This window comes from Phacochoerus africanus, chromosome 12 (genome assembly GCF_016906955.1).
Source record: "Phacochoerus africanus isolate WHEZ1 chromosome 12, ROS_Pafr_v1, whole genome shotgun sequence".
Taxonomy (NCBI): Eukaryota; Metazoa; Chordata; class Mammalia; order Artiodactyla; family Suidae; genus Phacochoerus; species Phacochoerus africanus.
The window spans coordinates 73,970,898-73,991,854 of record NC_062555.1 but is presented as its reverse complement, the minus strand read 5'-3'; the positions used below and the strand labels follow the sequence as shown (position 1 = coordinate 73,991,854).

Genomic DNA, 20,957 nt, shown 5'->3' with positions numbered 1-20,957 from the left:
CCTCCCCGGTGCACACACCGGCCCCCGCGGCGGGCAGCTGAGTGTCCCCCGGTGTGAGCTCGCAGACAAGGACGCAGGGCGGCGCGGAAATGGCAGTGGGTCAGGTTCACCTTTGTGGTGAGGCAGTGGCCGGGGGAGTGACGCCTGTAAGGTAACTCGTATCTCAAGAGATAGTCAGATGCCCGTCTTGTTCATCCCGATGTTACAGAAATTCACTCAGTCCAACGGGAACCAAACGATATAAACCGCCTCACCAAAGGGTTTACCGAAAACTACACCCAACTCACCAATATGGTGAAAACAAGGGTGTTCCCTCACCAGCAATCTGCACTCTCTGAGTTCTAGGCAAGTAAACTCGGAAGGACACACATACTCAAGGACTCGGGGTCCAGACCAAGAACTTCTCAGGGTCGGTACCAGCCCCCAAGTGCGGAGCCCCCCCCGCCAAGCCCAGGTCTCCAGGCGCACTGCCACGCTCCCAGGGGCGCCCCCCCCCCCAGCCCCGCACAGCGCGGGCCACGTCTCAGGTACCCGCCACCCGGGAACACCACCACCCCACACCTGGGGGGGCCCTGGCCCGACGTCACACCCAGCACAAGGCAACGACGCGTCCTACAGAGTCGGCTCTCAAGGGAGAAACACCAACGAGCTAAGCCCGCGTGGGAGAAGTCGATTCTGCTCGCCCAGACTCATGACTCCAGTGATTTCAAAGTACCCCACGGGTTCCCCACACAGAAGGGACTCGCCGGGCCACGTGCGGACAGAGCACAGGATGCGGTCCTGGCAGTTCCTCAGGAAGGCCACTCCTTCCTCCTCTTTATTTCTAGGCTTTTTAGGTCCGTCCCCCTCGGCATATGGAGGTTTCCAGGCGAGGGGCTGAATCAGAGCCGCAGCTGCCGGCCTCCACCCCAGCCACAGCAACACAGGATCCTTAACCCACTAAGTGAGGCCAGGGTTCGAACCCACATCCTCACGGATACTAGTAGCGTTTGTGACCGGCCGAGCCACAACAGGAACCCCCTCTGCTTGTTTAGCGTCAGTGAGGCTGGAAAGGCTTGTGAAAGGGGCCCCGGCCCGAGGGCCTACTCACTGTGAACTTCTCCTCCCGCTTCTTCCGATAACCGAAGGAGTTCTTCCTAGAGGAGAGGAAGCAAAGGGCGGTCAGCCTTCCCACCTGAGACACGCCGCTGAGCGCAGAGCGCCTCTAGGACTGCCACCTTCACGGACGCCTTGTGGTCCTAAACACCAACCCTAAGGCGCAAAACAAGCGAAACCACTCTGGTGGGACTGCGGCAGAGTCTCGGGAGGCCAAGAAAAGAAAACACCACTGGAAAGGGTTTTCCACTTAGAAGCTCTGCTGCAATACGGACACCTGAGTATCCGTTCCGGTAGCGTGGTGAGGTGTGCAAAATCTGATACCGGGCCAACTGTCTGAAAACTGTCTGAGAAGGGAACTCCATCGATGTGCCACCAGAAGGGGAAGATGCTCTTGCCCTCAGCGTCAGGCCGCTGCACCCAGGGGCCTCCACAGCCTGGAGCCCCAGCGCTTTCCACACCGCTGTCAGCTCAGGCTCCAAGGCCCCCAGGGCCCAGCGTCAGAGCTGCAGGCATTGGCACGTCCCACACGCCACAGCTCTCGCCGCAGAAACACGGCACCTACGGGGGGGTGGGCACTAGGACACCCCCGCTGCCCTGCGTGGGTTTCTGGCCTAGATTCAGCATGAGTTCCAAGACACAATGTTTATGTAGGTATCCTCTGTCATTTCAGCTGAATGCAAAGACAGCCTGAGAGCTGTACTATACAAGCTAGAAAAGGACTGAGAAATAACCCTGACTCTCTCCTTTCTTCCACAGTCTTGGCCACGATGCCTAAGGAATCGGAGTGACCAGCCCAGCGCACTGACTCCCGGGCCAGGCAGGGACCCTGTGGATTCTGGAGCCAAGCCGCACCCTCCCACAGAAACGGTCCTGCCTTTGGCTCCCGCTAGGTAGACGGCAAGAGCCTAGGGATGCGAGCCCCACGTGAACGGGGCCCTGAGCCACAGAGACGGCAAGGCCACTAGCAACCTGCCCCCACAGAGGGCTCCGGTCTGCTGTAGTGCCTCCTTGCCCTCGGTACGTAACCCTGGCCTGTGGGGGGTCCCTGGACTCGGGGGTGCTCTGCATCGGGACTGCAGAGGGCCAGGCAGCATGCCGACCACCTCCGCGTCACATGGCAATCAGGGTATTCCTGAAAGCCAGGTGCAGGCTAGCCCCCTGGGAGCAGAACTCCAAGTGACCTATTTGCTATAAATTGCATCTGGAGGCAGAAAGGACTGGAAGGATGGAGTTAGCAGCTCCTGAGGAGGAAGCCAGGGCTCTGCCTGGATGAGAAACCTAGAGACACCAGGACTCAGTGTGGTGGTGACAAGGAGACCCTGGAGGAGGCTGGTGGAAGGGACGCTGTGAGATGCCTGTGCTGAAGCTGAGTGAAGAGGCGGCATCCAGCCCCATCCGCCCAGGCTCACGGCAGGGACGTGTGGCACCTACAGTGCTGCTTGGCAGGCGGGCCGGCCCTCTCCCGCCCCGGAGGGGCTCTTGAGGGGTCTTGGTCCCACCCGGGAGGCCTAAGGAGATGAAGCCTCCACCCCGTGGTGCTGGTGCCGGCATCGCACAAGGGGTGGGTGCCCAGTCCGGGGAGCAGACGGGCAGCCCACAGCCTCAGCTGCGAGGCTACAGAGGCCACAACGCCCCAAAGCACGGTCCTAACTCAGGAGACCAGCAGGTGCTGGGTCTGTGACCCAGCGAGGGCCACCAGGGACCACCTGACCTGCTGCCAGCCCGGCTCTGCTTCCTGGGCCCTGACCCCTCAGCTCTGAACCCTCTCTGGAGGCCAAAGACCACAAGGACTCCCTGGCCAGCTTCTGCAGCTGGCCCTGGTCCTGATGCGCCTCGGCTGAGCCCTTCCCTCTCCTGACATGTCCCCAGGGCAGGTCAGTCCTTTGGGGGGAGCATGGCTCCCTGCTGGGGGCATGGAGGTCTGCACGTGTCACACATGGGGGTGGACGTTCCTGCCACTGTCAGAAGCTGGACTGCTGTGGGAGGGCCGTGGGACTGCGGGGACAGAGGCGCTGTGCTGGTCAGCAGGACCTGGGACCCTGCGGTGCCGAGGACGGCAGGCACGGAACCTCCCTGGGCGGGGCCCGTGGGCATCACTTACACAGAACGGCTCTCGTTTATAAATAAATTCAGTGTGAATGGAACTTACTCTGGTCTGCTGGCTACTCAACTCACTCTCTGTCCACCGTGTGACACGTGGCCAGAGGACTACAGGCTCACGGAAAGGGGGTCTGGTCACGTGTGCACGCCACGACTGTGACCTGACGCGGCTCTGGACAGCCTTAGTGCTCACCAAACAGTGTCATTTCACCCAAACTTGGGACCTGGCAGGGGTTTGCTCGAAAAATAACCTGAGTAATTACGTAAAACCTTTGAGGGTTATAGCCTCCCACTTGATTTTCCGCGATGGACTTGACAGTAACAGTTGCAAAAACACACCCGGAGCAGTGGGATTCGACACTGCCAACACTCTGGAAGTACACAGCACCTGTCCAGCCGGCACTGCGACACTCACCTTCCTCTCCCTAAGCCGGGAGGGGACTCGAGGCTGCTCTGCTCCACTCGCCCCGGCCCCACCTCTCTCTTGGCGAAGGCTGCAGGGGTCTGGATCCGCGCTCTGGGCTGGCTCGCCTGCCGCGTCTGCGGGCTCCGCACTCCGTTGATCAGCCGCTCGGCGGTGAAGTTAAATATGGAGGGGCTCTCTAGGAGCCCCGGGCCTCTCTCCGCACTGGGGATGGCCTGGCGCAGGTGAGATTTACTGGGGTTCCTGCAGTTAGAATGTTTGGATGTGTTCAGGTCTGAAACCATCACAGCATTACAAAACCAGTGCTTTCTACTTAGGAAAAACATAAAATGTTATTTAAAACTGCTGACCCATATAATGTGTCTGATAACCTAAACAAAGTGTCAGTGCTGGGCTTGGCTGTGTGACCCAGGCCCCAGGTACAAGCAGGCCCTGAAGCCTTTGTTTCAAGGGGTTCACTCCAGGGAGGCCCCACAGCAGGCGCCGCCCGGAGGCTGACTCCATGCTTCCAGGGACACCTGCAAGGGACATCACTGAGGGTCCACCTGCCCTCGTGAGCACAGGCACAGCGCTGCACGCGGCCCCGTGACCCACACGCGCGCTGAGAATTACTGAGGTTTAACATCTGAAAGCAAACAATGTGGCAGCGACCTCTTATTCCAAACCCTGGAACTTGCCTGCTTCTCGGCGGGTACTGTCTGAGCGAAGCCAGAGGAGACGCCGCAGGTTTGAAGGTTGGAGACGTGAACCCGTTTATAAATCCAGTATTGGGGAAAGGCGTTACCTAGACTCGTTAAAAACAGACAGACCTCAGGTCGGTTACGGCTGGTCACTTAGGTTCCACCTGGGATGGTCCCCGTGGCGGGGAGCCCTGGGGAGGGTTAGGGTCAGGGGCACTCGGGGGGGTCACTGCCTACGGCCAAGACCTCACAGGAGCCCCACGGAAGCCGCCGTCCGTGGGAGGGAAGCGTGTGCCCATGACCCCAGCTGCTCTGGGCACAGGCTGGGCATGTTCCCACACACTGTCCTGAGTCCCACCCCCTGCGACTGGCAGCAAGTCAGCGACCCCTCTTCATTGCTGATGACGTGAATGAAACCCATCCAGTTCTCCATCTCAGGGACAGTTAGGGTTCTGTTTCATAAGCACAGCCTTGAGCATGCCGTTTTTACCCAGAGCATTTAATAACTACTTCCAAGTCACCATTTAAGGTGACAGACTTCACACAAACAGACTGACACACACATAAGAAGAAGATTAAACGGGGCCTACAGTTCCCTTAAAAGACACATTCCTAAATATAACCTTAAAATATTAAAAAGATTAAGTACAGAATTTTAAATATCAGCTATTTAAAAAACATAAATGTAGACAAAAATAAAATAAAACTTAGTAATGAACCAGTTCTGTTTCTAAAAAGATGAAAAGAGTGATCACTCCCGTGTTCCGGATTCTAAACACATGGCTTCAAATATTTTCCGTGTAGACGCCACTGGAGGTTCGGCTCCACCAAGCCCTCCCGCCCCAGCCTGTTTGGGAGGGTGGGGGGTGGGCGTGGGGGGCAAAGACACAAAGCCCGGCAAGGCCTCTTAGCCAGAGCTGACCGAAAGCTGTAACAGGACGACTCGACAGCTTAGGACCAAACCAAAAGGAGAAGTAGATTCACAAAAGGGAAGTGCTGGGGGGCAGGACGCAGGTACGGCCGTGTCAGGACCCCCAAAGCTCTTCGGAGAAACGGTCACATCCTGAGAAACACTGCAGCTGAACCAGAACTAGAGTCTGAAGACTGTGCACCACGGTGAGAGGAGCTGGACTAATCATTTCATCTCCGCAATTTCACAGGTAAAACCCTGGAATTTAATTTCGCTCAGGAGTTTAAAAACAAATGATTGCGATCACAGTCATTTCACACAACCTGCCGAGAACCCATGGGGCCTTCTTTCCCTCCTGCACGAAAGGCTGCAGGGGGTTTAGCGCAGAGGACAAAGGACAAGGAAGACGACGGCCGTCTGGAGAGCAAGCGTGGCGCGAGCCCTGGGGACCCCGCTCCCCTTGGAGACCTCCTCCCTCACAAGACAGGAACGTGGCTGGCGGCAGGCTTCCCAGACGCAGCGCTTCAAAGAGGCAGCGCGTCTCCCCTCCGTGAGGATTCGCTCAGAGGCGACGGCCACAGGCCCGCGTGCTCACCGTCTCCCCCCGCCCCACCGCGCGCGATGGCTCTGGGCTTCTGTCCCTCTGCCCTGTCCCCCCCCCCCCCCCCCCCCGTCCTCACGCCTCAGGACACGTTCAAGGGCCTGTACAGCGGGGCCTGACGGCTCGCCCACCTCGCCTCCCAGCCGCTGCCGCAGACATGCTCAGAGCTTCATGTGACGTCGCCTGCTTGAGCAGTGTCACCCCCGGGCTGTGCTCTCTGGGCCTGAGCGGCACCAGGCCCCCAGGGGCCCCAGCGCCCTGTCCCCTCGCTCTCCTTCTTCAGTCATCACCCTCTTCCTAGTGCAAGTGGTGACGCTCCACAGGCGGGGGCCTGGCTCACTGCCCCAGGACCTGAGTGCCTCCCAGCCAATGGGACCCCCACCCCGCCCGTCTCATGCACAGGGTCCCCAGATGCCCCTTCCGAGTCACTCGCTCAGCTCCTGCCCTCCAACCACAACCTTCACCCGCTCTGCACTCCACAGAGCAGCCCTGGGCCTCGCACCCCAAGCATCAAACGCAGGCCGGTTCCCAGACACGGCCTGTCGGTCACCCTAACACCCACAGCAGCTCGGCTGGAGAACAGTGCCCGGACTCCTTACATAGCTAGGAGTTCCAACCCTGGCCTTAACACAAGCCAGAATCCATAGAAAGTAATCATGCCACCCAACTCTGGGGCTGGAGTGAGAAACGAAGCTTCTAAGACAGTCCAGGCAGGCCTCAGAGACACCGCGGGCCCCGTTCCAGACCACGGCAACAAGGCAAACGTCACAAAAAAGGGAGTCACGTGAACTTTTTGGTTTCCCAGTGCACATAAAAACGGTTTCCGCTCTTCTACTCTAGCAGGTGTGCGGTAGTAGCCTATCTTTTAAAAATGACGTGCACGCCTGCATTAGAAAATCTTGTATTGCTAAACGTGTTCACCACCCTCCGGATCTTCAGTGAGTCCCAGCAGTGGCGCCAGAGACCGCTGGCGACAGAGCTCCGCAGCCAACGGCCGGTACCGAGAAGCCAGAGGGGCTGAGCCTGAGGAGCCCGCTGTGGCTCACCAGGCTAAGTGTCCGTGAGGATACAGGTTTGACCCCTGGCCTTGCTCAGTGGGGTGAGGATGTGGCATCACCACAAGCTGTATCGCAGGTGGCAGACAAGCTCAGATCTAGCCTTGCTGTGCCTATGGTGCAGGCTGGCAGCTGCAGCTCCAACTCAACCCCAGCCTGGGAACTGCCATATGCCGCAGGGACAGCCGTGAAAAGGAAAAAAAAGACAAGAAAAAAGAAAAAGCCTGAAATATGTGAGATTAACCAAACTGACACAGAGACACAACGTGAGCAAATACTGCTGGAAAAACGGCACCAACAGACTTGCTCAATGCAGGGCTGCCAAAAGCCTTCGATTTGTTTTAAAACAAACAAACAAACAAGCGGAAAAACGAGCATCTGCAAAGCTCAATGAGATGAGGCATGCCCGTGTGTCCTCTCACTGTCCCCCACTGCGAGACGCTATGAGAGCACCCTCTTCTCTTGGAAGCGTCTCCCGTGCCATGTCCTCTGCGCTCAGAGGCCCCGGCTCTGCCAGCGCTCGGCCTCACACTGAGTTCACTAGGGCGCCACAACTCAGGAAAGGAAATGCCAGGCAGGAGGGGAGGCACACTGGGCAAAAGCTTGGGACCAGGTTATTTAAAAGCTGTTTCCACGGCACAGCTCGTGTTCATCTCCCACAGAACCACAGAGCAAAGCCGTGAAGCAGGCGGACGGCGTGCAGACCAGGACCCGTCAGAGGCAGACCCCTCCTCCCAAGTCGCCGGTGTCTCCCCCGGGGCTCTCGCCACAGGGCCCTGGTGTAGACGGGACTCACCAAGGGCGGGTCCAGATAGCTGTGCGTTGCTGACCACGTCTGGGGGGCGATCAGGCTGTACAGAGGAAACGGCTGCTGGGGGCTGTAGACGGGAGGGAAGTAAAAGGAGGCCGTGTAACGCTGCTGCGCATAGAGGCTCATGTCCAGAGGTCTAAAGCCATTCTTTGGCAAAAATGTGTTTATAGCGATTGCCTTTGCCTTTATCCGCGCCTGCAGGAAAGCACGACAGCGGCTGTTAGAACACTTACGAATACTCACTGGCAAGCAAAGTAAAACCGGGGGTCTTGCGTTACCTTAATTGGTTTTCCTTGAAAGGTTTTGACTTCTTCTCGCAGATACCTGTAAGCCTGCGGGCAAAAGCATCCATAAGACCACAGTGTTAATCTTAGAAAAAGATGAACGGACAGTTGATTCACGGGACCTGACTAAGGAATTACATCCTTCAAGTGTGGCGGACAGTACCTAGGAACAACGATTCTCCACTTTTTTTGGGTCCCAGATTCCCTAAAAGATCCTGATCAGAGCTATGGAGCCCCTATCCAAAATTCTCATTCATGTTATAAATTGACGCTACCTCAGTAAAAAGGGGGAAGAAAAGGCAAACATTCTCATGAACGATACTTGTATACGATTTTGTAAGGACTAGTAGAAACCAGAAAAGCGCCCCACAGAGCGACGGTTAAGAATCTTTACCTGGGAAAACAACCCCAGTGTGAACTTGGAATTGAGCAGTGTGGCAGAGAGAAGGACCAGGACTGCAATATTCCAAAGTCATCGTTTATGACGCTGCCTATTCTCCCAATTCTCCTATGTTACTCTGAAGGCTCTGGACCCTCTGACCCAACCTCGGCCCCCCACCCCCCCTCATAGGGGAGGGGGCTCGCACCTGTCCAGGAAGAGGCTTTTGCTCTCCTCCCACCACCTTGCTCCTCCGAGGCCGTCTTTCCCTTTCTGTCCAAGTAAAGCCCATCTTTCAGACTCCTGCTTCTCTCTTCTGAACCCCACAGCCGCCTTGCCCTGTAACCCCTCCCCTGTTCCCTCACGCAGGCTCACCTCTCCCCGAGTAAGGGCGGGGACCCACGGAGCTGCCTGACTCTCACGGGGCTCCTCAACGCCTTTTCCAGCAACTCGGGACAGAAGGTTGCCCACGGAACGTTACAGTGGTGTTCAAATCTCCCTAAGACTTTGCCAAATATTACAACCTTTCTCTGTACAGACGGAAGGACAGACCCAGCTTTCCTAGGCTGCCCGTCTCGGGGCTCCTTTGAAAACACGGCCTGTGCTTTCACACTGCTTCAAGACTGTCTGCACACACCTATTTAGGCTTCTGCGACCCGACTCCCCTGCGCTATAGAAACGTTCAAACCCAGCACTGCAAAGGGACAGCACTCTCCACGCCCACGTGTAGTCCAATGACGGACTCAGCGCAAGCACTGGTGAGCCCTGCCTGCCCAGGGGAGCGAGAGGGTGGGCTGGTGTAAACAGAGCGTACCTGTTGTGCGTCAGCTTCTGTTTCAAACGTAATAAACCAATTATCATTATAGGCAAATTCACAGTTTATAAATTTCGGTAAGTTATCTCCTTTAAATAGTGCTTCTACTTCCTACAGGAAACAGAAGTTAGAAATTAAGTCTCCATCATGCTACCCTTTGCCCTCAGCAAGTACAAACGACACCACTCCAAAGCGCAGAGGCCGAGCGAGCAACCCGCAGACTGGGTCCAGCAGCCCGCTCTCAAAGTGGCCAGAAGGTCGGCGTGGCCTCCAGAATTAGGGTCTTTTTGCCCCAGGAAATACCTCCACAACCCACTGACAGCTTTCCTGACCCCAATAAACCACGAACCACATTAACATGAAAATGTTTAATTGTACCAGCAGGCTAGTAACGACAGCATTTGGGGAGAGAAAGGTCATTTAAGACATCTAGAAATCAGCTGGATTTGGCCTCCAGCCAAGACGGACTAGAGTTATCCTCCCATACGAAATAATAATAATAAAAGAAATACGTGCAACAAGGATGTTCAGACAGTAGGCCTCCGGCCGTGAGGACCACATCCTGGAGGCACAGGGACAGCCGAGCATGCAGCACCCATCTGGTGCCCTTCTGGGCCCTGGGGGCGCAGCCTGAGTGGGGAAAATGCCCCCAACTCTCAGGCCAGCGGCCGAGCACTCAGAGGGCACGGCCACAGCAGGGGATAGCCCTAGAGGGAGGCTGCTCTGCTCCCCCGACAAATGGTCCCCACGGATCGAGTGGCTTCCGAGTCACGTAACTGAACCTCAAAACAGGAAGAAGTACAAAAACACTCAGGACCGACAGAGTAAAATCCAAAATGCCTGGCATCCATTCAAATTCTGACAGGTGCACAGAGCAAAGGATGACTTCTAATGAGAAACATGCACTAGTCAAATGAGACCCAGACACAACGAAGCAAGCACGTGGGCTCGAATCCAGCACAGGCCACAAGGCTGCTCTCGGTGCCCCGCCCACCATGAAAATACCTGTTTGGAAAAGTTATTTAGCATGAAAATATGTTGTCTCAACTTGTGGGTTTATTATTTTTCTTATTTTTTTTTTTCTTTTGCAGTTTAGGGCCGCTCCCGCGGCATATGGAGGTTCCCAGGCTAGGGGTCGAATCAGAGCTGTAGCCGCCGGCCTCCACCACAGCCACAGCAATGCAGGATCCGAGCTGCGTCTGTGCCCTCCACCCCAGCTCATGGCAACGCTGGATCCTTAACCCACTAGGTGAAGCCAGGGATCAAACCCGCATCCTCATGGATACTAGTCTGGTTCATTACCTGCTGCACCATGAAGGGAACTCCTATTACTCTCATTTTAAAGTGAACAAATAGTTAAACTGTTTTTAAATGTCTGAATATTGAAGTTACCATAAACCCTCTTTTTTTTTTTTTTAGCATAAAATGTGTAATGGAATCTTGAGATCAAAAAGTTTGAGAACCACTCTTTACAAATGAATCACACTCTAATTATCAGAGTGAGTAAATCTTGGGAAGACAGTGTGACTGTGCATATTTAACCTTTAAAATACATTTTCCCCAAAAACTCAGAAGCAAGCAAAAAGCTGACAGAAAAAGCATACGTATTCTTCAGAGAAGCCACGACTTACTTCTACAGGGGTGGATTCAGATATTTCACGTAGTATCACTATGCAACGATTCTGATTTGGCCTGACTTTTTCTCCCTTCTCATCCACCTGGACCAAAGGTAAGGCTGCAACGAGAAGAGAAATGGGTGACACACAAACAGTAAACTAAGCAAGCATTTGCACTCCACCACGACCTCACGCAGCTACACCGGCGGGACCTGTCAGAATGTCTCGCCGGACGTGTTCAAGAAAGCTGTATGCAGTGGGTGAGCCCCTAAAACCACCGAGCCACTCCTGCACATTCCATTTGCAGACTGAGGAAGAGGGGGATTGGGGAAGTCCTATAAGAACAACAACAGACGTAAGGCCATGCAAGAGGCTCCCCGCAGCTCAAGCAACTCAGAGGGGATTACAACGCCGTCGGTGACTTTCTCCCTTCTACAAGTCCCGTCTCCTTTTGTCGTTTCTGAACTCACGACAAGTTGCCAGGAACCCTTCCCTCCGCCTTCTCTAATGACGGATCTTACCCAACCCCGGGCCACCATCCAAACAAGGGCCCGTGCTGCCAGCACGGGGACAGGCCGGCTTTTTACCTTATCTCCTTTCTGGCGTCACTCTCTGAAATTCTCTCGCATGCAGCCTCAGCTCATTGCACAGCAGGATCCCAATCAGGGCTGAGACGTCCGCCACCGCGGAGACAAACTTTACCAACCTCAGGAAGGGAAGCCCTAACTTTACTAGGGGTCCCACTAATCCTCAGAAGGTAAGAAAAGACTCCTACGAAAACGGTCATGCTAATAAACCAGACAACTGACCCAAAACAGAAACACCCCTTACACGCCACACACGGCACCAAAGCTCTGCCGGCAGGTGCAATCTAGGAGGACACTCAGGGCCCACAGGGTTTCTGGAGAACCCTTTCAAAGTTCCAAAGAAAAAACAACACGATTCTCTAGCACAGACTCCTCTGCACACTTAAGAGTCCTTCCAATTCAAGCTATGAAGCCAGCGGTTCTTTGATACCAAAACGAAAGACACTATAACACAAGAAACTACAGACCAATATTCTTTGTGAACATTGATAAAAAATTCCTATCAAAACTTGCCAAAATGAATCTAATAATATATAAAAATAAGAATATATGATGCAAGTGGATTTTTCTCAGGAATGCAAGGTTGGTTTACCAGCGGAAAATTAAACAATGTAATTCACCATGTTAACAGACTGAAAAACAAAAAGCCACACAACGAGCTCCCAGATGCAGAAGCCAACATTCATTCCTGATGAAAATTCTCAGCAAACTAGGAATGGAAGGGAAACCTCCCTACAAAAACCCACCGTCCAGCATTGTTCTCACCGGGAGATGGGACAGGCAAGGATGCGGACTCTCTCACTTCCATTCAGCACAGCACTGGAGACTGAAGCCAGGGCAGTGAGGCAAGAAACGGAAACCACATGTGCCCAGACCAGGTGCAGGAAGGGAAGCTTTACATGAGCAGACAAGCTGAGCCTTACGTAGAAAATGGGCTCCAATTTTTGTAAAAAACAAGAATTGTGAGTTTAAAAGGCTGCAAATACACAAGGTCAATATTCAAAAGTAAATTATATTTCTATATACTACACCAACCTAGAAACTGAAATGAAATTTAAGAAAGTGTCCAAATATGAAACTTTTAGTTATAAATCTGCTAAGATATGAAAGACCAGTACACTGAAAACTGCAAACCATTTCCAAGAGAAAAATTTTTAAGATTTTTCTAAATGAATAGAGATATTCTGTATACATGGACCAGAAAACTCAATACTGTTTGATACAATGTCTATACTCTCCAAACAAATTTAAAGATTCAATGCAAGCCCAATAAAAATACCATTTGAAAAACCAGAATGTTGACTCTGAAACATGCATGCAAATGCAAAGCAGTTAGCAGAGCCAAAACAAAGCTGGAGGTGTTTTACTCTACGACTTCCTATAAGGCCAATACTGTCTAGACAGGGCGGCGCTGGTGTCCACACGCCCCAACGAGAAACCCACACAGGAGGGAGCCACGATTCCGACCATGGCTCAAAAGGGGTTCAGTCACGGAGCCCCATCAACACCACAGCGCCTCCCCAGACACCGGGACTGGTCAGAAAGGCCCGGGAGGTGAGGAAGGCTCCAGCTGCCACCCAGGACCTTGGCGTGAGCGGCTCTGCGTGTCACCGCCACGCGGGCAAGGAAAACGCCGTCGAGACTGTGGCTGCGGTCACTTACATCTCAGCACTTCGACAATCAGGTCCATGTCGGTGCTGAGCTTCTTGATGTGGTCCAGGTTGGCCACCGTGGTGATTGGCACGTACTGATCACTGTCCATCTGCGATATAAGGTACATGTCACTAGCAAGGTTCTCCCTGCAGAAAGAAGACAACCTCTCTCAGTAACTTCTCTCACAGGAGGCGACCCACGAGGTGCGAGCGTGGTGTGGTAATGCTTTCGACGAGGAGTTCAAACCCCACCTGCTATGTGCTGGCTCTCTGACTTCAGGGAAATTTTTTTTTAAGACATTTGAGGAGGCAGAGAGAGCAAAGGTACGCTGCACTTCATACAATCCAATTAACCACCAGGCAGATCTTCTGGAAAGTGTAATTATAGTTTATCTTTGCTCTAAAGAGTGCTGGAGTGGCCTATTAAATCATCACAAACACGACTTTTTAAAATAAGGAAACGTGGCTGAGAGAGTGAGAAAGCAAGAAAAATGTGAAAAGGCCAAGAAAGGCCAGTGCCCAGTGTTGGGGTGCCTGCGGTTCAGGGTGGAACACTTGTCACAGGGGCTGGGACGCCGACTCTCGGCCTCCCAGCCCCTTCCAGCAGCCAGGACGAAAGGCAGTCAAAGCAACCAAGACGACACCCGCAGGCCGGCTGTCAGGCAGACCCCAGACCAGCCGCGCCAGCGACGATGGTGAACACGGAAGCGGACAATGTGCCCCCAAAATCTTAGCACCAGACACGGCAGAACTACGGGTCGCCCAGGTCCCAGAAAGAAGGCTCCACCAAGCCCTGCCGTGGGGCGGAGGCAGTGCCGCCTGCCGCTCTCGGTGGGCCCCGCAGGCGCCGGAGCGCAGAACAGGCGCCGTCAGGGAGCAGGCAGCACATGGTCTCCGGAAAGGAGGTCGTCCAGCAGCGCACAGGTCTCCTGGCTTGTGACACGCGGACTGGGAGCAGTCCCAGGGCGCGGCCCCTCGCCGCACCTGCTCGCAGCCCTCCTGTCCCTCAGGCGGCCTCGGCCAAGACACCTGTGTGAGGTCTTGGGGCAGCCCAGGGAAAGCCGGTAGGAACTTTCCACAGGGCCTGCTGCGGTCATACTCAGAAGTAACCGGAACTAAACCCCACCTTCTAGATCCAGTTCTGCCACGTGAACCGTAGATGTTCTACTCTAGTTTTTAATAGAAAAGGGAGTATGCAGGGGAAAAAAACCACCCTAAATATACAAATAAAACAATTTTCTACAACAGCGTTTGGCGTATTTTGAGAAGAGGAAATTTGTCCTCAGGCTCTAGCCTGCGAGGAGAGTGTGAGGCTGGCCAACTAGGGCACCCCGCAGAGGCTGGTTCTCCGGCAGGGGGACGGGGAGGCAGGGATCCAACCTTCCAAGAGCAGCAGAAGCGATCAGGACAGACCTGGGGACACATGGGGGGACCGCCAGAGGCCCCCCTCCTCCTGACGGTGTTGAGACGCGCCTTCGCGTAAAGCACCTGAGATCTTAGGCGCTAGAAAGCCAGGCCCCTCCTTACCTAGACAAGCAGAATTCCAATGTTTTCTTAAGAACTTCTCGAGGGTCTTCCTGGCCTTCCGGCTGGGATTCATTTCCTCCTACATACACAGAAGCAATGGAAAGGTGGCTTAAAATCTACCAAGCAGATGACTCTGGACAGCAATTCTAATGTTTTCAATACACACACTGATCCACCTATATTACGGATAGCAAATATAAGAAACATGCTGTTTTAAAAGGAAATCTAGGTAAAAACAAAACAAACCCCCTCCCCCAAACAAAAACACAGTTTCAAATAAGTAACCTGAGGAGATTTATTAGCAAAGTTTAGCAAGTGCTTTTTAATCACAAAATAAGTAGGAACTTATTTAATGCTTTGTCTCAATTCAAAAAGGATTTTCAGGTACCTAGAAGCACACAGGTACTAAAGCAATAATAAAATATGAAGCAAAGAATCAAAATATGAATTTCTCAGGGAGCTCCCATTGTGGCTCAGTGGGTTAAGAACCTGACACTGTCTCCGTGAGAATGCAGGTTCGACCCCTGGCCTCGCGCAGTGGGTTAAGGTGTTGCCACAAGCTGCAGCACAGGTCACAGATGCAGCTGCAACTCTGATTAGATCCCTGGCCTGGGAACTTTTGTATGCCACAGGTGAGGCCATAAAAAAGATAAAAAAGAAAAAAGAGCAAGAAATAAAAATAATAATTTTTTAAGAGTTCCTGCTGTGGCACCGTGGGTCAAGGATCTGGCCCGTCTCTGTGGAGGTGCCAGGTCAATCCCCAGCCCAGCGCAGCAGGTTAAGGATACAGCACTGCTGCAACTGTGGTATAAGCCCCAGCTCCAGCTTAGATTCAATCCCTGGCCCAGGAACTTGCACATGCTTCAGGTGTGGCTGAAAATGGGAAAAAAAGAAACTTTCACACACTTCTATATAAATTTCCGTGGCATAATAACACATGCCGCATTCTTCAACAAGAGACACTTAGATTCTAAAAGTCAAAGATCATCAAAAAGCAAAGACAAGGCGGGATCATTTCAACAAGTAAGGACAGAGAGCTTGCGTCTGTTTTATATAAAGATCTTGAACAAAACCTGTCCTCTACTAGCAAAAAACAAAACAAACAAAACCCAAACCAATGGACTTCATGAGACTGAAACTGGAAATGGCCCTTGAAAGCACAATCTCATTTCATTCCTTCATCCAGCAAGGCCCCTCCTAGGCATCCATTTGAGCTCACACTTAACAGGTGCACCACCTCCTTCGGGCATGCTCTCAGGAGAGGTCAACCGACAGTCACGGAGGCGGTAAACACAAGGTCAGGGAGACTGACATGAAGAAGAGAGGCAGCCCCCCCGACCGGAGAGGGCGGGGCAGGAGCGTGGGGAGGGAGCCCATCCAGACATCCCCGAGGCTTCGGGGAAGGCGTCGCGTCAAGGGCGGGGAACGGCGACAGGGAAGGGGCCGACTCAGCGGACCAAGAGTTCAGGGCAGGAGACTGGGATGCGGGGGTGTCAGGGTACCGACGTGCTCTTCCCACAGCTCCGGTCTTCTCGGTCAGGAAGACACAGGCCAGATGGGGGTGTTACCTTCCCTCATAAAACCACCGCAACACCAAAATGACAGCCTGATGGCCCCGGCACCACCCGCCAAGGGGTCTGCACCCTGGGGATAAGCACGCGGACCCTGGGCCCAGCTCTGCACCCCCACCCCCATTCTGGCCCTTCAGCTATGATCTTGGAGCCCCTGGAAGCAAACCTGCCAAACTCAGTCATACTGTAGATGTGAACAGGCTCTGGAAGGGGGACTCCAGCCATCTCCCAGCCACGGACCACGAGCAGCTCTGGGGGGGTCCCTCTGGGAAAGGCCCCCGTCAGTGCTCCTGCAGACAGGCCAGCCAATACTGAAGCAGCCTCGGGACCTCCTCCCTCCAGGCTGCTGGTCCACGAGCAGTCCTGCCCACCCAGAGACCCATCCGGAGACCAGAGAGCCCAGGAAGCAGACATTAGTCGCCAGCAGCCGCCTGTGCCCTCCCGTGCAGGCCCAGCAGCCACCCCAGGACCGGCCCCAACCCACTGCCTGTGATTCCAGGAGCACCCCGATCAGCCCAGACCTACAGGAGAAGATCTATGTTCCTTCAAATGTACAGACATCAAAACAAGGCTACAAGAATCAGGCAAATATGATGCTGCCAAAGGAAAGAATAAGGCTCCAGGAAGCAATCCCAAAGACATGGAGATTTACAAAGAGCCTGGCAAAGAATTCAGAATCATCACCTCAAAGAAACTCAATGAGGAGTTCCTGCAGTGGGGGGGTCGGTTAAGGATCTAGCATTGCCGCAGCTACAGTGTAAATCACAGCTGTGGCTCGGACATGGTCCCTGGCCTGGGAACTTCCATACACCCAGTGCAGCCGAAAGGAAACAAAAGTGTCGATCGATGGATGACTGGATCAAGAAGATGGGGTGGGTGGGTGTGTGTGTAGAGAATACTCTTCCACAAGAAAGAAGGGAATTCTGCCATCTGCAATGACATGGGTGGCTGGACAATATTATGTGAAGTCAGACAGAACAAAAAATCCCCACACGCTGTCGCTTATATGTAGAACTGAAAAAAATACCCTGAGGACTTCCTGTCGTGGCCCAGCAGAAGCGAATCTGACTGGCGTCCATAAGGACTCAGGTTTGATCCCTGGCCTTGCTCAGTGGGTTAAGGATCCGGCGTTGCTGTGACTGTGGTGTAGGCCAGTGGCTATAGCTCTGATTTGATCCCTAGCCTGGGAACCTCCACACGCCGCAGGTGTAGCCCTAAAAAGACTGACTCACTCACTAATAAAAAGCCAAAAGCAATTCAAATGTGAGATAACATTTTTAAAAAGATAATAATAATAAAAAAATAACTGAATACACAGAACCAGAGGGCAGAACCATGGCTGCCAGGGGCTCGAGGTGGGACGGTGGGAAGATGCTGGTCCCAGGGCACAAACGTCCACCGAGGAGGGGAGCAGGCTCTGGGGACCCGCACAGCTTGCTGCCTACAGTCTACACACCATGCTGCACACCTGAGATCTGCCAGACGGCAGGTCTGAAGTGTTCTCAGCACACCAACGGGGGACTGCGCGAGGGAAGGGGTATCGCACACCGCGTGGCAGGGACCTTAGGGCGAACTGCATTACTTGGAGACCAAACCTCAGGAAAGCCAGAGAAAGCTGTAACCTCCCTCACCATCTTCCTTCCCAAGATCTGCCTTCTCCACTGTGTTTCTCCTTCTCTAACCTTACGTAACATGAACTTATTTATTGTGAGTGTTATTTATAGTCTGTCCCCGCCAGTGGGCTGGAAGCTCCAGCAGGGCAGGGGCTTTCATCATTTATACTCACTGATGTGTCCCGAGTCCTTGCGGCACACGACAGGTTTTGAATAAATATTTTTTGATTAAAAAAAAAAAAGGAGAAGAAGTGAAACAAGTTTTCCAGCACATCGGTTTCTAAGAGCGAGAGACACACATGGACCTGGGCCTGGGGAAGCCAGAGGGTTCAAGGAACCAGAGAGTCACGGGAGAACCGGGGGAGGCGGCTGGGTCCCTGCCACGCACAGGGGGAAAGGCTCTGCCTCCCGCTCCACCGGCCGGCCGGCGGGACCTCACAGCCCCGAGCCCTGGCCACAGAGGCAGCAGGAGGAAGGGGCTGACCTCCGAGGTGGGCCATGATGGGCCCCAGGCTGAGCACAGCTCCTCTCACGAAAACAAACATGGAATAAGACCCGAAAGGACTGATCTGTGTCCAAGGAACTCCCTGCATCCTAGAACAATCATCAACGTTTTTCTAGAAACATAAAAGTAGTAAGCCCCCAACAAAGTCAAACCCAAGTCAACCAAACCTCACGGTGAGTGTGCAGAGGCAGGAAAAGAGGACTCACTGATAAGCAGCCCCCATCCAGCAGGAGAGCGGCTGCAACGGCCACCCCACCCCACCCTAACGGGAAACATGAAAAACGTAAAAAGGCCCAAACAGAGAAGGAAAACTACAAGATCTGATATCAAAAATACAGTTGGTTGGAAATGACAACAGATTAGAAAGTAGAGACGACTAGTGGACTTGAAGAGAAGTTTGAAGAGAAACTTTCCAAAATGAAACGAGAAGTAAGATTACAAAAAAAGAGAGAAGATCACTTCAAGGGGCTTAACTTAGGTATAATCGGAGATCATACAGAAGAAGAGGTGGCGAGGGAGGAGGAAGAGCGTTTGGAAAAATCACAGCCAAGAGTTTCTAAGTTTGATGAAAATATTTATAAATCACAGATCCAAGAAGCTCAATAAACACCAACCACAAGAAACACAAAGATTACCTTTGATACGTCATCATCAAAATACTCAACAGCACTGTAATGAGAAAAGCTTAACAGAGTGGGAATCTAAAAAGAGGAACGAAGTTAAGGATGACAGTTCTTATCAGAAACAGTGCAAGTGAGAAGGCAGCGCCGCAGTATCCTCAAGGACACGACGGGGGATCTGGATTTGCACCCAGAGATCAAGAGCCCGCCAACGCTGGCTCCATGGAGCAGGATGGAAGCCTGCTCTCTGGACAACACCGTTTTCCTATACGAAGAACCACGGCTGAGTCCAGGGCCAGAGCAGGGAGAATAAAAACAAAGCGACAACAACAAAACACCCTTCACGGAGGAAGTCTTTCTGTCAAATGCAGAAGCCAACTGGAAGAGCTTCCAACGGCCCCAGGTCGGGCACCAAGACCTGGGTTCTAGCCCAGAGACACAATCAACACCCACGAGTCCACCCCGATACAATCAGTGGTCAAAGAGATCAACAGACGTGGGCAAGAAGACAAATCCCAAGGCCCTCGAGTTCCTGTGTTTACACAGGTTCCCTGCCCTCCTGAAGGCAGACGTCCTTCCCAAGCGCACAACATGCAAAGAGGGAGGAAACGGTGCAACTCACAGCCAGGTGGTCAAGGGGAACACCAACAGTAACGATCACGCCGACAGCGTGTACCCTTAATGCGACGGCAAGAAAACAGGCCCTTTCTAGGGCCGCCCTCCCGCAAGCCGGGAACACCAGCATCATGATGAGAACAGCAGGAGAGCACCCGACCCATGACCAACCAGCACGCCTCAAAGCCACCGAGGTCATCAAAACAAGTGAGGCCTGAGACGCTGCTGGAGCCGGACGGGGCCCAAGAAGACACAGCAACTGAAGATAAGGCGGGGTCCTAGGGCAGAGAAAGAACAGCAGGTCAAGGGTATCACTCGATTCCGGTTCAGTAACTGCGGCAAATGTGTCGCACGGACCCTCGAACTGAAGCTTCCCCATCTTCCTCTGAGTCCACAGCTATTCTAAACCAACGAGCAAAGGTGAAAGGCTCAACCCTGACCGCCCCAATGACCACGGTCAACGGGAGTGTGTGAAACACCTGAACTAAAGGTAGAGACCAAATACTAGCTTCAGAAGATGAATAAAACCGACAAACCTGGAGTTCCTGTTGTGGCACAGCAGGAACAAATCCAGCTAGGAACCATGAGGTTGCGGGCTCGACACCTGGCCTCGCTCGGGGGTTAAGGATCCAGCGTTGCCATGAGCTGTGGGGTAGGGCACAGCCACAGCTTGGATCTGATGTTGCTGTGGCTGCGGCATAGGCCCAGAGCTGTAGCTCCAATTAGACCCCTAGCCTGGGAACCTCCATATGCCCCCACGGGTGTGGCCCTAAAAAGACAAAAAAAAAAAAAAAGAAAAGAAAAAAAAAGAAAACAAAAAAGAAGAAGAAAAGAAAAAGAAAAAAAAATTGACAAAGGGGAGGAAGGGAAAAGACACAAATTACCAAAAACAGGAATGTATGATGTAGCGAGACTACAGACTCTACAGATATTAAAAGGATAAATAGAATATTATGACCAACTCCATCTAATAACTTTGACAACTGAGATGAAATGGAACATAAATATAGACATAAGTAACCAAAGCGCTCTCAAAAAAAATCAGGAGTTCCCACTGTGGTCTAGCAGAAATGAATCTAACAAGTATCCACAAGAATGTGGGTTTGATCCCTGGCCTTGCTCAATGGGTCAGCGATTCGGTGTTGCTGTGATCTGTGGTGTAGGTCGCAGACACAGCTTGGATCCCGCATTGCTCTGGCTGTGGTGTAGGCTGGCAGCTGCAGCTGATTCAACCTCTAGCCTGGGAACTTCCATATGCCGAAGGTGCAGCCCTAAAAAGCAAAAAAAAAAAAAAAAGAGAGAGAGAGAGAAGAAATCAATCTGAGTAGCCGTATTTTAAAAAAAAAAAAACAAAAAACAAACCCATGAAACTGTAGCTGAAAACGTTCCTACTAACAATACTCCAGGCCCGAGCTCAGGTGGTTTCACTTCTCGTTTAAGAGAGAAATAACACTCTTCCCAAGAGTTTAGTAGGAAGGAAAACATCAAAAACTAC

General features: G+C 53.0%; 1 protein-coding gene across 7 annotated transcripts in view; it reads right to left on the bottom strand.

Moving 5' to 3' along the window:
• LARP4B (La ribonucleoprotein 4B) overlaps nt 1-20,957 on the bottom strand; it is an 86,004-nt gene that overhangs the window by 8,192 nt on the left and 56,855 nt on the right. For 3 of the 7 annotated variants that reach the window (XM_047755308.1, XM_047755307.1, XM_047755303.1), the window contains 9 exons: nt 14,539-14,617; nt 13,022-13,158; nt 10,788-10,891; nt 9,157-9,267; nt 7,958-8,011; nt 7,665-7,874; nt 4,300-4,406; nt 3,614-3,865; nt 1,091-1,136 (listed from right to left, as the gene is read on the bottom strand). In XM_047755308.1, the coding sequence (XP_047611264.1) occupies nt 1,091-1,136; nt 3,614-3,865; nt 4,300-4,406; nt 7,665-7,874; nt 7,958-8,011; nt 9,157-9,267; nt 10,788-10,891; nt 13,022-13,158; nt 14,539-14,617 (1,100 nt within the window). Of the gene's footprint in view, nt 1-1,090; nt 1,137-3,613; nt 3,866-4,299; nt 4,407-7,664; nt 7,875-7,957; nt 8,012-9,156; nt 9,268-10,787; nt 10,892-13,021; nt 13,159-14,538; nt 14,618-20,957 lie in introns of those variants that run through there. The other 4 variants (XM_047755305.1, XM_047755306.1, XM_047755304.1 and 1 more) reach the window with 4 other exon arrangements.